This window comes from Pundamilia nyererei, unplaced genomic scaffold (assembly GCF_000239375.1).
Source record: "Pundamilia nyererei isolate P.nyererei 1_Seehausen unplaced genomic scaffold, PunNye1.0 scaffold00020, whole genome shotgun sequence".
Lineage (NCBI taxonomy): Eukaryota > Metazoa > Chordata > Actinopteri > Cichliformes > Cichlidae > Pundamilia > Pundamilia nyererei.
This window is the reverse complement of record NW_005187421.1, coordinates 4,365,609-4,381,126: the sequence shown is the minus strand read 5'-3', so window position 1 is coordinate 4,381,126 and position 15,518 is coordinate 4,365,609. Positions and strand designations below refer to the sequence as shown.

General features: G+C 41.2%; 1 protein-coding gene across 2 annotated transcripts in view; it reads right to left on the bottom strand.

The window, feature by feature from the left end:
- fat4 (FAT atypical cadherin 4) overlaps positions 1-15,518 on the bottom strand; it is a 100,272-nt gene that overhangs the window by 26,568 nt on the left and 58,186 nt on the right. For both annotated transcript variants that reach the window (XM_005726559.1, XM_005726561.1), the window contains exons 5-6: positions 12,393-13,315; positions 10,132-10,306 (exon numbers count right to left, since the gene is read on the bottom strand). In XM_005726559.1, coding sequence (XP_005726616.1) covers positions 10,132-10,306; positions 12,393-13,315 — 1,098 coding nt within the window. The remainder of the gene's footprint in view (positions 1-10,131; positions 10,307-12,392; positions 13,316-15,518) is intronic.

Genomic DNA, 15,518 nt, shown 5'->3' with positions numbered 1-15,518 from the left:
TGCAGAAAAACCTGAACAGAAAAAAGACATTCAGGCATCTGCCTTGCTTGAGCTGCCCTTTATAATCCATCCCTAAAAGGCACAGCGAACTGGCTAATCTATATTCCAAACATAAGCGCGAGTTTTCAGGCTTGTTACTGAAAGTCACAATATGGGATCTGGAGACATCCTTAAAAGCTTGATGCTATTTTGAGTTCTTAATGATTTCCATATGGTTTACAGTATGAATAATACAAGGACAGAGAGCACCTGAGGACTGAAAAAAGCTGAGATGTGAAAGCCGTAGGAGCTATTTTTCCCACCTCTTACATGTAGTTGTTCCCTCCTGTAGCTCTCTTCAGGAATCTGTGTGAATATGTCAACTATAATACAACCAAATAAAAACATACACGATCCCGATCTTGTGTCTCATGTCCCTGTGTACTCAGCTGCTCAAAACATCAGATGCTTGAACTTGTGTACCGTGGAGGCCTGGATTAATAAGAGATAATAAAATACATTTGGATGGTGGCCACCAAGATTCTCTCTTAATGCTCTTAAATAAAGAATCAGAGAAAAGTGGGTGCCGAGGGGTGGAGGGTCAGAAAGAAAGCTAGAGGGATTCTATGGCTTTATTGCACAGCCAGCATGGATTAGTTATAAATATGAGGGAATCAGGCCAACATGCTGTTATATTTTGCACCAGTTCTTCTCATTTGGAAGTCAGATGAAACATCTTTGCTGCTGCAGTCTCCCGAGACTATATGCGAGTGCTGTTGACACAATGATGTTTTTCAGTCATATTTATACGCCACTAAAAGGTTGTGTCAGAGGTTTATTCCTGTTAAAAGGGAGTTTTTCCCTTCCCACTGTCACCAAAGCGATTGCTCACAGGGTGTCATCTGATTGCTGGGGTTTCTCTGTTTTCTCTGTATTATTGTGGGTTTTTTAGTTTACAATATGAAGAGCCTTGAGGCAATTGTTGCTATATAAATAAAACTGAATATCAATTGCTACTACCTTATCAGTATTAAAAGCAATATAATTTAGAGACCTGTGTATTACAAACTATGCTCAAACTACTTAAGAGTGTGTGTGTTTGTGTGTTTGAGCACAAAGAAAATCCTCCACAGGCTCTACAGCTGGGAATTGCTGACACTGAGTTCTGGGTCCTTGCGGGCAGAGAGCACAAAAGAGATCTTTCCCTGTGAACATCAACAAATTTGAACATTACTGTGGGGCTTGGATACCGCAGCCACTTCTTTCAGGAGGGCTGGGGATTCCTCAAAAAACGAGATTTGTGATAGTTTACCGTAACATCACTTCACTGCCTGGCTTTATGATAATAAACAGACATTTGGCCTCAGGCTTGTAATGCACCCAGGTTTTCTGGTCAGAACAGAAGTGGCTAACATTGGCATTCAGAATAAACAGAGCTGAATTCCAGAAGCAAAATAAATGACACAAAAAGAGGTGACAGTAAACACATTTCATCCCAAAAGAGACCCAGAAACCATACAACACTAATCTTTAGTGACTCATTACCAAAGCGAGTCACTGAAGAGCCCTCTGCTGCTCTAGCTATACTGACTCCCGTGTTTATACCCATACATAGGCAATGTTGAATTTTGTATTTCCACCTTTACAAATATTTGTGATTATGAAAAATCCGCTTATAAACAACATTCCCTGCAGCTAGTTACACGGGACATCTGACCACAAATTTGGTGCCAAATACAAAGAATTAACAGTGGCGGAAACATAATCTGAGTATAAAATGTAAACCAATCCCCTCTATATAGCTTCATCGCACACTTATTATGTAATAACCACAACATGTGTCAGCAAGATTATGTAATTAACATCATGCTTTACTGTAGCTTTCTAATCCGCCTATACTTGGACCCGAGGTATCGTTTGTCTCAGCAAGTTTCATTTGACATGAATCATCATTCAGGAGGTTGTTATAGCAATAGATTAGAGCAGCTTTCGCTCCTCCTCAGGTGATCCTCTTAATTGAGGAGCGATCCAAGTCAGCAAGGCGTCTGTATCACTTTAAATTAACCAGCAAGGAGCCGCAGGTGGTAAGTAAAGTGTGTTTGACAGTCAGCAACTCGCTAAGACTGCTGTTGATCAAAGATGTTCTGTACAGGCTGGAGCTGCTGATGGCTGATAAGAGGCTCTGAGAGCTAAGTGGCTTTTTCTACCAAAGCCATTAGCTCTCACCAAGAGACTTGAGTCAATGCAGGAATGATTTGTTTTTGAATATCAAGCGCGCTGCAGTATTTTTCTGAACTTAACTGATACCGACCGAGCGCAGCAGTCGCATTTCAATAGCATTGTTCCCCTCACTAAGAGAGGAAGCCAGCCAAGCTAAAACGCTAGCACCGACTGTGTGCATCTATGTGTATGTGGAGCACACCGCCCTCCTTTTAGGCATTTCATTTTTGCACAGGATGTGATGTCACAACCTGTTTACTGCCTGTGAACGGTCAGCCTTCTCTGTTGGGACCTTCAAAGACTCTGTCACCCAACACATCAGGGACTCTGGGGCCCAGGGCACTGTTACACCAGCTAATCCTTAGCAAGCACAGAACAGAGACACCCCACCCCCTCTAACGCTCCTCTGTCCAAAGCTGAACCTGCGTTGACCCAGCAGATGATAGGCATGGGCTCAAATTGAGGATTTTTCACATCTTTCTTGGTGTATCACTTCTCACAGCATCATGCAACTCCGTGCAGTTTCTGAACGTGCCTTCTTGGCCTCATGGGGCTAACTGATATCACATAACCCCCTGGCAGCTGTTACCCCCTCCAAGCCTCCTGTTCGATGTGTAAATAGTTCAGATCTATCTTGTTACATTGCGTGGGATGACAGATTTAGTAAAGGAACACTATATCTTGGCAGGTATGCAAATGTATGTAGATGACAGTTGTTTCAAATAGTTATGGCTGGTGTGAGACATTGTTGAGATTCATATGACGGCAGACTAAATAACAGGGTCAGCGCTGCAGTCGAGTAAGTCATCATCTGTTTCCGATTCTTAAATTTCCTCTGCATCCTGTACCTGTAATAGTAAGAAATCAATCCCAGAGCATTTTTTTTAAACGTACAAAATAATCTCCGTCCAGTTCTTCTTTCTGTGGAGGGAGTGACTCAACAGGAGAGGAATGCTCTCCAAGAGTGCTGAGAAATGCCAGCATCTCCTCCAAACAGTCTTCGCTGGAATCTGGCAAAGCACAGGGAAGAGTGTCAGGGTCAATGATTTAGATTACTGCAGACAAGGCGGGTGTCACCTCGTGCACGGCAGGGATATGGTGAGGAAATTTGCCTGGATCTGGCAGAGCACAATTTGGCCCACCGCTGGACGACAAATGACATCATTTTACCATGGAAAGAGAACTGGTGGAAACTTGCAGCGGGAAGTCAGCTGCCTACCAGTGGCAGCCATGCACTGCGGTTAGACAAATATTTTTTCCATTGGCAAGTCCTGTCCCCAGACCCTTTCTTTTATGTGAGCAGTAGTTCTTAAGGTAAATTTTAAACTTTTATAGGGCTGCATTAACCACAGACATTAAAGACATTGTAAAGGTAATCTAATGCTATTAGCCTCCATGAAACAAAAACTATCCAAGACAATATTCAACAACATATGTACCAGCATATTTAGCATATTCAAGTTGATATTAGGAAAGCGTGATCAGTTTTGTTTGCATTCATAGCACCAGTATGCCTTAAGAGCCATAAGACAGATAAGGTAATCAAGGCACTACCTTACCTCTTGCCGATGTTTGTGCCATGAGCGTAATCCTATTTCAGGGGTTAATCTCAAGTCATTTAGGAAAGCAAACCTGCCCCCCCCCTCCCCGACACTACACTTCTGGTGAGTAAAACCTCGCATTATTACGCACTGTCTCATTAAAATCTCATTCAAATGTCAAAGAAAATTGCTTTCAAAGCTACTGCCACTAGTATTATTTATTGTTGCACAGAAGGAATCGAGGTTTGAGCCGAGAGGAGTGTGCTGCCTCAATCAGTAAAGAAAATAGTGAACTCTCTGGCACCATGTTTCCATGAGGTGTTTTTGTACCAGAGCCACTAAGTTCTGATGTGATAACTCTGCCTTTTGTTCAAGGGTTTTCTCCAATGCAAGACATCAGACCGATGGTGTTCAGATAAAAGGTTTTTATCCGTGAGCAGCCATTACACTACAGCAGCGGTCCCCAACCTTTTTTGCGCCACGGACCAGTTTATGCCCGACAATATTTTCACGGACCGGCCTTTAAGGTGTCGCGAATAAATACAACAAAATAAAACTAGTACCGGTACCGAAAAAAAGAAGATTTATTCATAACACACGTGAAAAGACCCAGGAAAACCGAGTAAACGATAAAAACGATAACAAAATAACGCTGAAAACCGATAAAAACCCTGAAAACCATACATTTCACACCTGAGCCTCAACTCTCGCGGCCCGGTACCAAACGACTCACGGACCGGTCCGAGGCCCGGGGGTTGGGGACCGCTGCACTACAGGATAAAGGAAAAAGACACAGGCGTCAGTGCACACAAAGGGGCGCTCAAAGTGCTCGAGCCGATTCCTCCTTGCTTTAATTGAATCTCGATGCACCATTACCATTTAATTAAACGCAGCGCATCCCCTTCAGATCTAGGAATGACACAGCTGGATCAGTGACAACTAAAACAGAGTCCTCTGTTTGATATTTCACAATAACCCTAAAAGAACTTAAAGTATTTGTTAAACTGGCAATGGGACTGACACTTAAACCTTCCCACTAATATTTCACTGCTGCAGAGATCACATCTAAGAGCTTTCTTTCAGTTCGAATCACAACTGGGGGAAACTGGAAAAGCCTAGAATAACCCCAAGGAAGGAGTGTCCAAAATAACAAGCTTTCTGACTAAAGTAAACCAACTGGCCATCTGTTGTAGCCTCCTCCATCGAAGAGATCCACAGAGAGGTTTCCCCATAAGCCTCTCAAGTCAGAAAGCATTGTCTAGCAAAAACATATGGCAGGGTCTAAGCACCTTATTAGTGTACATTACCGCTGGACAAATCACATTAACCTTTAAGAAGGTGCTGTGGCCATACTTTCTGAACTAGAGGGGGTACAAATACACGTGTTAATGATGATTAAGCTACGTGTTTTCTGACCGCCGCAGCTGCTATGAGGGTGCACGGCGCTGTGAGAGCCTCACGGGGGGTTTTGAAGGAGACAGCAGCGCTCACCTCCTGGGAAAAGCTACGAGTCACCCAGAGTTGCTCAGCTTAAGCTGTGCTAAGAAGAAGGTTTGAGTGTCTGTGCTGGCACAAGAGATAATCTTTTCCTTTAATATATGACTGCCTGATGTTTTATCGAAAAAAGAAATGAGGAAGGACAAAGCTGGGATGTCCAAACAGCCAGGTTCATTAAAGTGGGAAGTTGAGGACAGGTTGACTTTGGGAAGACGAATGAATGTGTAAATTTATGAGACAGCCCATCTGTAGCCTGAAGCTTAAGGCTAAACGGTTAATTACGGTTTATGGACTGCGGCTAGATTGTGCTCTTAAGGGACAGCGTAAATAAAACACATCATTACTCAGGGGGGGTGAGAATTGGCTGCCAACAAGCCAAAATTGACATTTTTCTGCCTCTGAGAACCTGTTGCTTTGCGACAAAGCTTCTTTTAATGCAACCCTGTCCGGCACCCATGAAAGACCTCGTGGAGCCGAGAGCAGGGTGCAAGCTGTCCCACTGCACAGTTTGCCAAACATAACAGAGTAAACAGAGGTTTTCTCACAGTTAACAAGCAACAGAGTGAAAGGGATATCTCAGCAGAACACTCAAAGCCGCTACCCAGCATAAAGGGAGCTAGAATATTCCTAATAATATGGCAATGTCAGTGGCATCCATCAAATTAAACCTAGAATCTTATACAGCTCCCTGGTTATTTATGGAGTGCTGCGTCTGAATGCTTTTGCATAATTTCTTCCACATATGTTACAGATACGGGTTGGCGGTTTGCAAGCATGCTAAAAAAAACCCAAAAACCCTATCGACAGACACAGAGCGGAGCTTTTTTTCATAGTTTAGGGCCCGTGGTGAAATTTAATGAAGTGATTTGCCTTTTGTGTTTTTATTACTGTGGTGCTTTTATTTGCTGTGTTGAAGAATATTTGGAAATCCCAATCTAGCACTGGGTCTGTGCACCATTCAGTGACTGCTTTCCATTTTATGGTGACACAGCAATACCAGCAGATCATAACATAGTGTGAGAGGTGGAAAACTTATACTGCCAGAATAACTTGCTCATAACACAACTCTATAATGTTCATACATGGGCCACATAAAGCTGAAATATGACTTTGGAAAAGTGTTTAAGAGCGAAAGCATGCACTTATATTCACATACATATTACACAGATTTTCAGTAAGCAAAAAAAAGTGCGTTAGCAATGGCCACATATAGTTCTGATGGGTTTATTTTTGTGAGAAAGTGATGTGGTAGCCAGGCTCCTTGGTGAATAAACATCATTAAAAAGTGGATCTTGCCAGGCCGAAGCACCAATCATTCAGCCCACACCACCTTTTTAATACACGCCTTCTCCCTCCTCCACAACTTAGCAAAGCTATTTACACAAACATTCAGATCCTGCAAATGTTAGTGTGTACCAGAGAGTGGAAAAGAGAAAACAGGCGATAGGAAAAAACTCTGCAAGACCACATTGTTACTGCAGAGTTTTTTAAGAGCTGATCCAGAATGTTACTGCTCTGTTAAAGTTCATTTGAGGAACCTGATATTTTATTTGGCCAAGTCCTTTGTTGCCACTAGACTGCAGACTGGGTGAAACCATCAGAAATGGACCCTATTAAAGATTTTTTATGGCAAGTGTTGGACAGTGATCTAGCGATGTCTCGGCCACGTTTTAACGCCACGTTATCAGCGTACGCGCAGGACTTTGTTTGCTCCGTCCATGTTTGCCTAATATGACAAAGACTGATGGATATATGCTGGCATTCAATTTTCTCTGTTGTTTTTTGCTCAAAACCTGACGACAGGCTGGAGATTGACAGATCATTATTCAACCAAACAAGTCCAGGGGAAAGAAAACTCAAGAATACGGAAGGGTTTACACGCCAGATTCATGGGAGCCATTTAAGAGCATAAAGGATTCTGCTTTTAAATAGGCATGGTCATTAAAATTCTTTATCTGCTAAGCGGTCGTTTAGCCCCCCAAAACTCTCCCCTCACCCACCAGCCAAAAGACCATATACAAACAGCACGGCACTATGGAGCGATGTGCTGGAGGGATGTGAAAGACATGGGATTTCTATGCGCTCGTATCCGCCATAATAGGCATGGGCCAAGGGATTTACTGTGCCTTCTCTTTAATAAATGTGGTCAAACGCTCTGCATGTCAATGCGCCCCGAGGATGCTCTCACCACCACACGCAGACTTGCACAAACTCGAAGGCAACACACAAATGCACAAAAAAACATATGTATGAACAAATAATCATTGCGTGTCTACTAATCTGCAGACACAAGCATAAGCACGCAACAAATCAGTTAATCGCTAATGTAAATCAAATTAGGTCAGTTTTTATAACTTTTATTAGTTGAAAGGGTTTCCAAAAACATTGAAAAAGAGGAAGTTCAAGTGGGAATACCTACTTTTAAAAAGATCCAAGAGATTAATAAAGCAAGGCAGACAGCAAGAAACTCCTGTATGAAAAAAGAAGCTTTTGGCTATATTACTGTCTCAAAAATTCATGGATTCAGGAAAAACAATATAAGAAAATAGATTATATTAATCAAAAGCATTAGGGTTAACTTTAAAGCTGATCAGATCACCTCAAACCTGACAAACTGCCGTGTGCATGAAAAGATGTTCTCCACAACCACAGATGCCTACTTAAAGCCATAACAGCAACATTGTTTTGCAAAAGCGACTCTGTGGGAGATCTCACTGTTGTGCATTCTTCCGAGCAGGCAAAACTTGTACATTACTAAGCAGTGGCTTGAAAATCTGACTTGCCTGCAGCTGATCCCAGATGTTGGCTGAGTAAAAACAACAGTCCGGGTCTGCGTACTCCAAACCCCAAATATCTTCATGTATCTGCACAACTAGTAAACTCAAAAATGCAGAAACAAAACAAATTCCCATAAACAAGGAAGGGAGACTTAAAAAAAGGAGAAGAAATATTCTGTGTCAGATTTCCTCTCTACATGATGCCTTGTAAAACACCTTTACGCAGCTTGTATGGATGCCACAAGTTGTGGGGGCTGAGCACAGACTTTCAAATAATTGCAGAAGTTTACCAAATTGTGTTCTTCTCACGAGCCAGAACACATTATGAGAAGCACCCAGTGGGCGCCTTTGTTTCCAACCATTTCATGACAGATTTCGCCGTTAGCACAACAGAGGGAGAATACAGGAGTTCTCTTAACGAGTTCACATGACAAGGGACCACTAAATCAAAAATGCACAGGGACACAGCTCTAGAAATCAGTGTGGAAAAAGACTAGGATCTATTTATAGAATGTATAAAGAAAAAAGCTGAGTTAGAAAGAAAGAAGAAGTTTGGGATGTAGCAGTTTCTCTTAGTCATAATCAAGTTTTTAGGGCACAATGGCTGCAGGGAGATTTTCCCTTGGATTTTACATAACAACCATGACACCAGTTTTTCAGCAAGCAGACAGTCGAGACTTTTTCTGAAAGAATAGGACGCCTTTGCATAAGAAATCCTCTGGATTTATTTTTCTCTATGTTCTTTATGTTACGACAGACAAAAGCGGGCTTTAACATGTAAAGATGAATGCGTGCGGTTGCAAATGGGTCACGTTAGACGGCAGACTTGGAGACATGTCTGCCCCATCCACCTTCAAACATTTCCTGACAGATAGCGCCTGGGAGAAACATTTCCCTCCACTGACTGAGGCCTCAAAAATGTGAGAAAATGCTGCTGGGTAATTTGGACTGTACTATGATTGTGGTGTTTTTGATATTTAGATATTCTACCCCAAATCCCTCTTTCTGCCTCGGCATTGTACTGAGATGTCCTGTCAAAATATTTTGGAATTGTTGTCAGGGTTTTAAATATGGACGCAGCGTGAAGGGTACAAATGAGATCAAATCTTAATTAGCATGTTCGCTTTGTTAAGCAACTTTCTCCATGTGGCACAGATCTCACAACAGCTTACTTTGACAAAACAAACAAAAAAACAAAAAAAAAAAAAGAGATGTTTGAGCAGGGACTTGATTTTACTTGATTTATAGACAATTTTATAATAAATATTCTAATATTCCAATGATTAAATGATGAGGTAATGAATATACCGCTTAAGTGTTTTTCAAAACAAGATACTCCAGGCAACACCGAGCCAATTCTCACCAAAGTCTCTGCATAAAGTCAAAAATACACAGCATTATGAACGGTCACATGGTCAATCCAGGAATGAAACGGAACCACCCTGAGACCATGACGGCCGCACCAGAGGAGCTCAGGGAAACATATATTTAACTGGGATACCATGTGATTTGGCTGCAACGGGGATATGCATGTACTCCTTTAACTGCACATTAACTGGCCTCTATGCAATAACAAGTTAACCTTTTATCTGGCTATAACAAGCTCTACCGCGGTATCCAAATAAACAGAGGATGCTATTCAATTGAACCCGCTGAAAAGACTTCTGTGGATTAGGTCAAAAAAAAAAAAAAACACCCACTAGTTTGCAAGCTAAAAACTCCAGATTGTTTGGGTTATTGTGCCACACAAAAAGACCTCGGAGCAGACTATGAAATCAAAATGCTGTTTGTTGACATTGCTGTTACTTCATGACAATATTCTTTTTCAGCTGTGTTTTGCAGGCTGATTACAAAATATTGCCTGTGCTTTGCTTAAATTCAACAATGTCCATATAGGGACATATGCAATACTTAGAGCTCACTAGATAAACCAGATCATGGATGATAACTTGAACACGTTACACGTGGAATGAGTTCAGATGTAAACAATTGATTCTGGAATACTGAAACATAAGGCGGCTGAGCCTGCATAAAATAATCTTTTGCTTAAAAAGCGCCAAACATTTCAAGATGCTATCGGCTGCCTTCGCAGCTTGAAACCTTTAATGCAGTCATACCTGAGTCGGTGGCTGTGATCAGAAGGATGTATTTCTCTTGCACTTCCCGGTCAAGCGTCTCGGTCAGGCTCAGCTGACCGCTGGAGGACAGGGTGAACGCGCCTTCATCGTTCCCGCCGCTGAGCATGTAGCTTAGCTGACCATTTGCACCTTGGTCATCGTCTCTAGCAATAACCTGGAAATCATGAAAAAATATGTTTATTTACAACAAACAGAAAAAAATGTTAAAAAAATACAAAAAGCAAAAGGTGAAAAGTACAAAATGGATCATTCTAAAGTAATTTAAGTTTGTGTTCGTTTTTTATACAAATTCCAGCCATAATTCCAATTACGGTGAGAAATCGCATGATGCTTTTTACTACATTTATTTTTTAGATTTGATTTGCTGTTACTGCTATCATGAGAACATTAGATAAAATTGAACTAAGTAAGAGCTGAGACAAAACAGACATGAAATTGATAGGGTGGGTTGTGAAGTAGCTTGCAGAGACAGTGGTCTGTGGGCAGGCTGAAACATCTTAAATGTAGGATTTATATAAGATATGTAAACGTGAGGTGCAGAAGGGGAAAAAGATGAGCCATATGCTAACAGATTAGTCAGTATATGGCAGTCAATGAATTTAAAATAAGTCTGTAATTGCATTTGGATCATTAAACTTACTCTATTAGTAATGATGCAACACACAGAGAGCCTCATTAGTCAGTATTTTGAACTAAACTTTACTAATAATACTCTTTTACTTCAGTAAACACACTTTTTTTTATTTTGGAACATTTTTATTTTAATTTGATATTTCTTCTTTTATGTAAGAAAAGATTGTAATTATTGTTAATTTTTCATTATGTCTTTATTATGTGTTTTATTATGTGTTAACTTTTCAATTTTGCAGCTTTATGAGACGAGTTCATTTTAACCACATAATTAAATCTATTAAATAACTTCATATTCCAGGCTTTGGTCACATTATCAGAATGCAAATGAAAGAAAAATACAACTGTAAAATATAAATACTTAAAGTAAAACAGTGTCCCTTTTAAAAGAAGATACAACACCTTCTATGAACGAAAAGCAATAAAACATGTTGACTGAGATTTATATGCAGCTAAATTAACTGAATGAGGTTAGTGATGAATAATTTATCTCAACCTATATGTCTTGTACAGGATAATGGTAAAAGTTATCTATTTCTGTAAGTTCTGTAAAATTAGGTTCAGGTACAGGTTTTGTGTGTGCGCACTTCCATCAGTGAAGATAAAAGTTTCTTGGTCTGTATAAATAATCTTGACATTTCAGTGTGTTGAGCAAATAGACCGTTTTACATGGTTTAAAAGATCTTATATTCTTAAAATCAAAAATAAGCTGTTAACAAACTTCAATTTTCCTTTTTTTCTAATCCCAGGGAGCTTGATTTACAAAGCTGCATCAATTCAACCCTGTCTGCAAGTAACCCAGCATAACCACGGACCTCACTGAATCTCACAGTTGAGGCTAAATTACCTTCACGGTGTTCAGCGGCACCATGAAGGTAATTGCTGAGGGAAGGAAGATCATTACTTATTCACTTTGTCGAATCAGACTTTCAAAGGGAATCCACCAAGAAGAAAACCAGAGTCACACACTGTGGGCTGCTGTGGGAATTGCAGACAGACATCTATTTAATGGTTTCTAAAGTATAAAACTATTTGCCAATCGTACTTTGCTGCAACTACTCACTGGTGTGCCCAGATGCATTGTGGGCTTTCCTGTGCATGTATCAGTTAGGTATAGCAACATTTTGTGGGTAAACCCACTGCGCCTGGGCCCATAGCTGTATCCTCATTTCCTCACTGGGTACACGAGTGAAAGTGCAATTTACTCTGTCACTGGAAATCTGCGTTTCCAGTCCATTTTTTATGTATGGCTCATTTAGTCATCAGGGTGGTTAGAATGTTAATCGTCTCGTCATGCAATTTAGCTGAGTTTCATATTTTGCTGAAATCCTATAAAGCCCTAATTGAGCAGAACAAATGATAGTTGTATATCATTTCTTTATCATTTCACCCAAGTATTTGCTGCAGCATTTAGCAAAATAAGATCACCAAACTTAGTGGTTTAGTGCCCTAATAGCACTCACACACCTGCACTTATTAAGTTAGTTTAACTACTACGAATTTGGTTGAGGCATTAAGCTTGTTAGAACCTTTTTTCACCCTGGAAGACCTTTCTGTGAATTTCACTTAATGTCTTGGCATATGAAAATAAATAAAGCCCAAAAACTAACCTGCAGAATGTTTTTCGGTAGGTTCTCAAGGTTCTCTTGAACATTGACAGTGTAAGGAGAGAGCTCAAAAACAGGTGAGCAGTCATTAACATCCAGTAAAACAATGTTGACTGTTGCTCGGTCCACCCTGGGGCTGCTGCTACGGTCTGCAGCTTGGACCACCAATGAATAGGATGAACGCGCCTCTCGGTCCAGCTGTTTAGCCACTGAGATCACCCCCGTGACAGAATCGATCCGGAAATCAGAGTTGGTGTTTCCCCCAGAGATAGAGAAACGGATCTGCCCATTGGTGCCTTCGTCAGCATCGCTAGCAAACACCTGGATGACATCGGTCCCCGTCAAGATGTTCTCCTCGATCTCGATGTCATAGATATTCTGCGAGAAGCTCGGGGTATTGTCGTTGACGTCCAAAACCACCATAGTCACATCCATTGTCGAAGAGAGAGGCGGTTCGCCCTTATCTGTAGCTACGACTGTGAGCGTGTAGTTGGAAAGCTCCTCTCTATCAAGTTCCCCAATCAACCGGACATCTCCGTCTATTGTACCAATGCTGAACTTGTTACCAAACGGGCCTCTGAGGGAGTACTCCACGTAGCTGTTGGGCCCACTGTCAGCATCTGTGGCTTGGGTCGTGAACACGACTGTGTCCACTGGAGTGTTCTCCTGGATGTAAGTCATCTTCTGAGAAGTGAAGGTCGGTGGGCAGTCATTGACATCCAGAAGAATGATCGACACTTGGGCAGTGCTGGTGAAGCGGGTAATGAGAGGTGGGGCTAGGTCATTTACTGTGACTACCAGGTTATAGAAAGACTGGGTTTCCCTGTCCAAAGACTTCTTAGTTTGGAGGACCCCATCTTTGGTGATGACAAAGTGGCCCTGGGGATCCCCAGATGCGATTTTGTAGAGGAGCTGTGCATTCTGGCCTGAAAAACATGGCAAGATGCAGGTCTTTAGAAGATAAAAACAATATCAGGAAGGTGAAAGTTAGATTAATCTTTAGATTAATCTGTTAGATTTTCTGCACCAAACCAATATGATAACTGAAAATACCTAAATATCATCTTCCATGCAGTTACTTCTTTCAAATTAAAAGACCTCATTTTACACTCTGGTTTTTTAAATTGAGTTTAAATGAAATTATTTGATGTGGCCTTGAACAGAAAGGACAGCATGGTGGAGGTCAAATACTGATAACTCTGACTGACATCCATTGTTCTAGATATAACTGTTAGATATTCTCCATGTTTTTGAATTAGGCACTTATATACATTATCAACTTCCATTTCCACAAATTGTGCATGTGCAACAGCTCTGTGCTACTCTTATCATCCGAGTAGACAATCTATTCATGTAAAATGACAGATTGCTATCAGAAAGAAATACCACTGTAACCACTTCCTCAACTGATAGTTTTGGAAAATCCCTCTGAACTGAAATATTTATTTTAAGCGACATAACTACAATGTCTGTGAATGAATGGATGGATGCACTAAACTATCCAACCTTGAAATCTGGCCTAATCTGTACAACCGCCCTGGAAGTGGGGGTTAAAACAAGCTTAAATTGAGCATCTGTAATTCAACTCAACAGGGTATTCATGCGGAAAACGCCGCCACCTTCCCACACTCTTGTGTGCATTTACAGTTTACAAGTAATCTCTTATCAAAAGCTTGAGTGCTACTTCTATCTGAGTTTTGGCTACGCTGTCTAGAGCCAAAGTCTGGGGGTCAGAGGTCAGGGCTTAGGAAGCGCTAACAATGGCGGTGTTTTGTTTTGACAGTGCAGAGCGGCAGCTATATATCTGAGAGGACGACGTGGTCAGATTATGTGGACAGTGGAGAAAGAAGCCAGACTTTGGTTGAGAACTAGGCAGCATATTTCCCAGGAATGTAGGTCACAATAACCACATTAGGCCCGGGTGAAGCGATAATTACAGCAGAGGAGAGTAGCGGTGGCCGTTCAAATACCGCACGCTTCTTCACAGACATGAAACCCACCACCTGAAATGCAGAAATAACTCCAGCCGCTTAATCACATGGTGAAGATGTTGTATTTCATCAAATCAATTATGTGCGACTCAAAATAAAAACGAAAAATAAAATGTAGGCTTGAGAGCTTCTGTGTAACCAGCTGTCATAACAAAGTGACAGGCCTCTGTTAAATTAATCTACTAAGGCTAGCTCACACTTGATTTATACGATGAGAGTACATTACTGCTTTAAACATGCCCACTGAGCAGCGTTTTTAAGTACACTGACATCACCGGAATACTTCCAGGACTTAACTTGACGACTGTGTTTTCAAGTACAGTTAAAAAAGGCTCATCTTCAGACATATTTATCTTCAACAAGTGCCAAATAGTTCCAAATGTAGCAAAACATTTAGTGGCATATCAGTTTTAAGTCATCTGAACTGTTGCATAGAGTGAAATCAGTGCCACAGCTGCACTAGTATTTCTCATTTTGTCTGATAAGTGATGTTTAATACGAAACTAAGCTTACAAGAAATGAAAAAAAATATGTATAATTATAAACACTATATATCAAAGCATGGGAAAATTCCACATTGCTTATTTTAGAAGGGGACCACCACTCTACCTACTGAGGTATCCCTGCCCTTTTGTCATATTTAATATGGTTACACACAATGACGTGAGCAGCGTATGTGTTTATATATACACTCCACTATATATACAAGTATATGTAAAATTAATACTTAAATCACACCTTGATTTGACAAACGAAAGAATCTTTACTGATGTAAATCTTATCATTTTTTTCCAAATATTGAACGACATACCAACAATCCTGCCACAAGTGGAGGAGTTCAAGTATCTCGGGGTCTTGTTCGCGAGTGATGGGAGAAGGGAGCCGGAGATCGACAGACGGATTGGGGCAGCAGCTGCAGTAATGCGGACGCTGCACCGGTCCGTCGTGGTGAAGAGGGAGCTGAGTGTAAAAGCGAAGCTCTCAATTTACCGGTCGATCTACGTCCCTACCCTCACCTATGGCCACGAGCTGTGGGTAGTGACCGAAAGAACGAGATCGCGGATACAAGCGGCAGAAATGAGCTTCCTCCGAAGGGTGGCTGGCCTCTCCCTTAGAGATAGGGTGAGAAGTTCGGCCA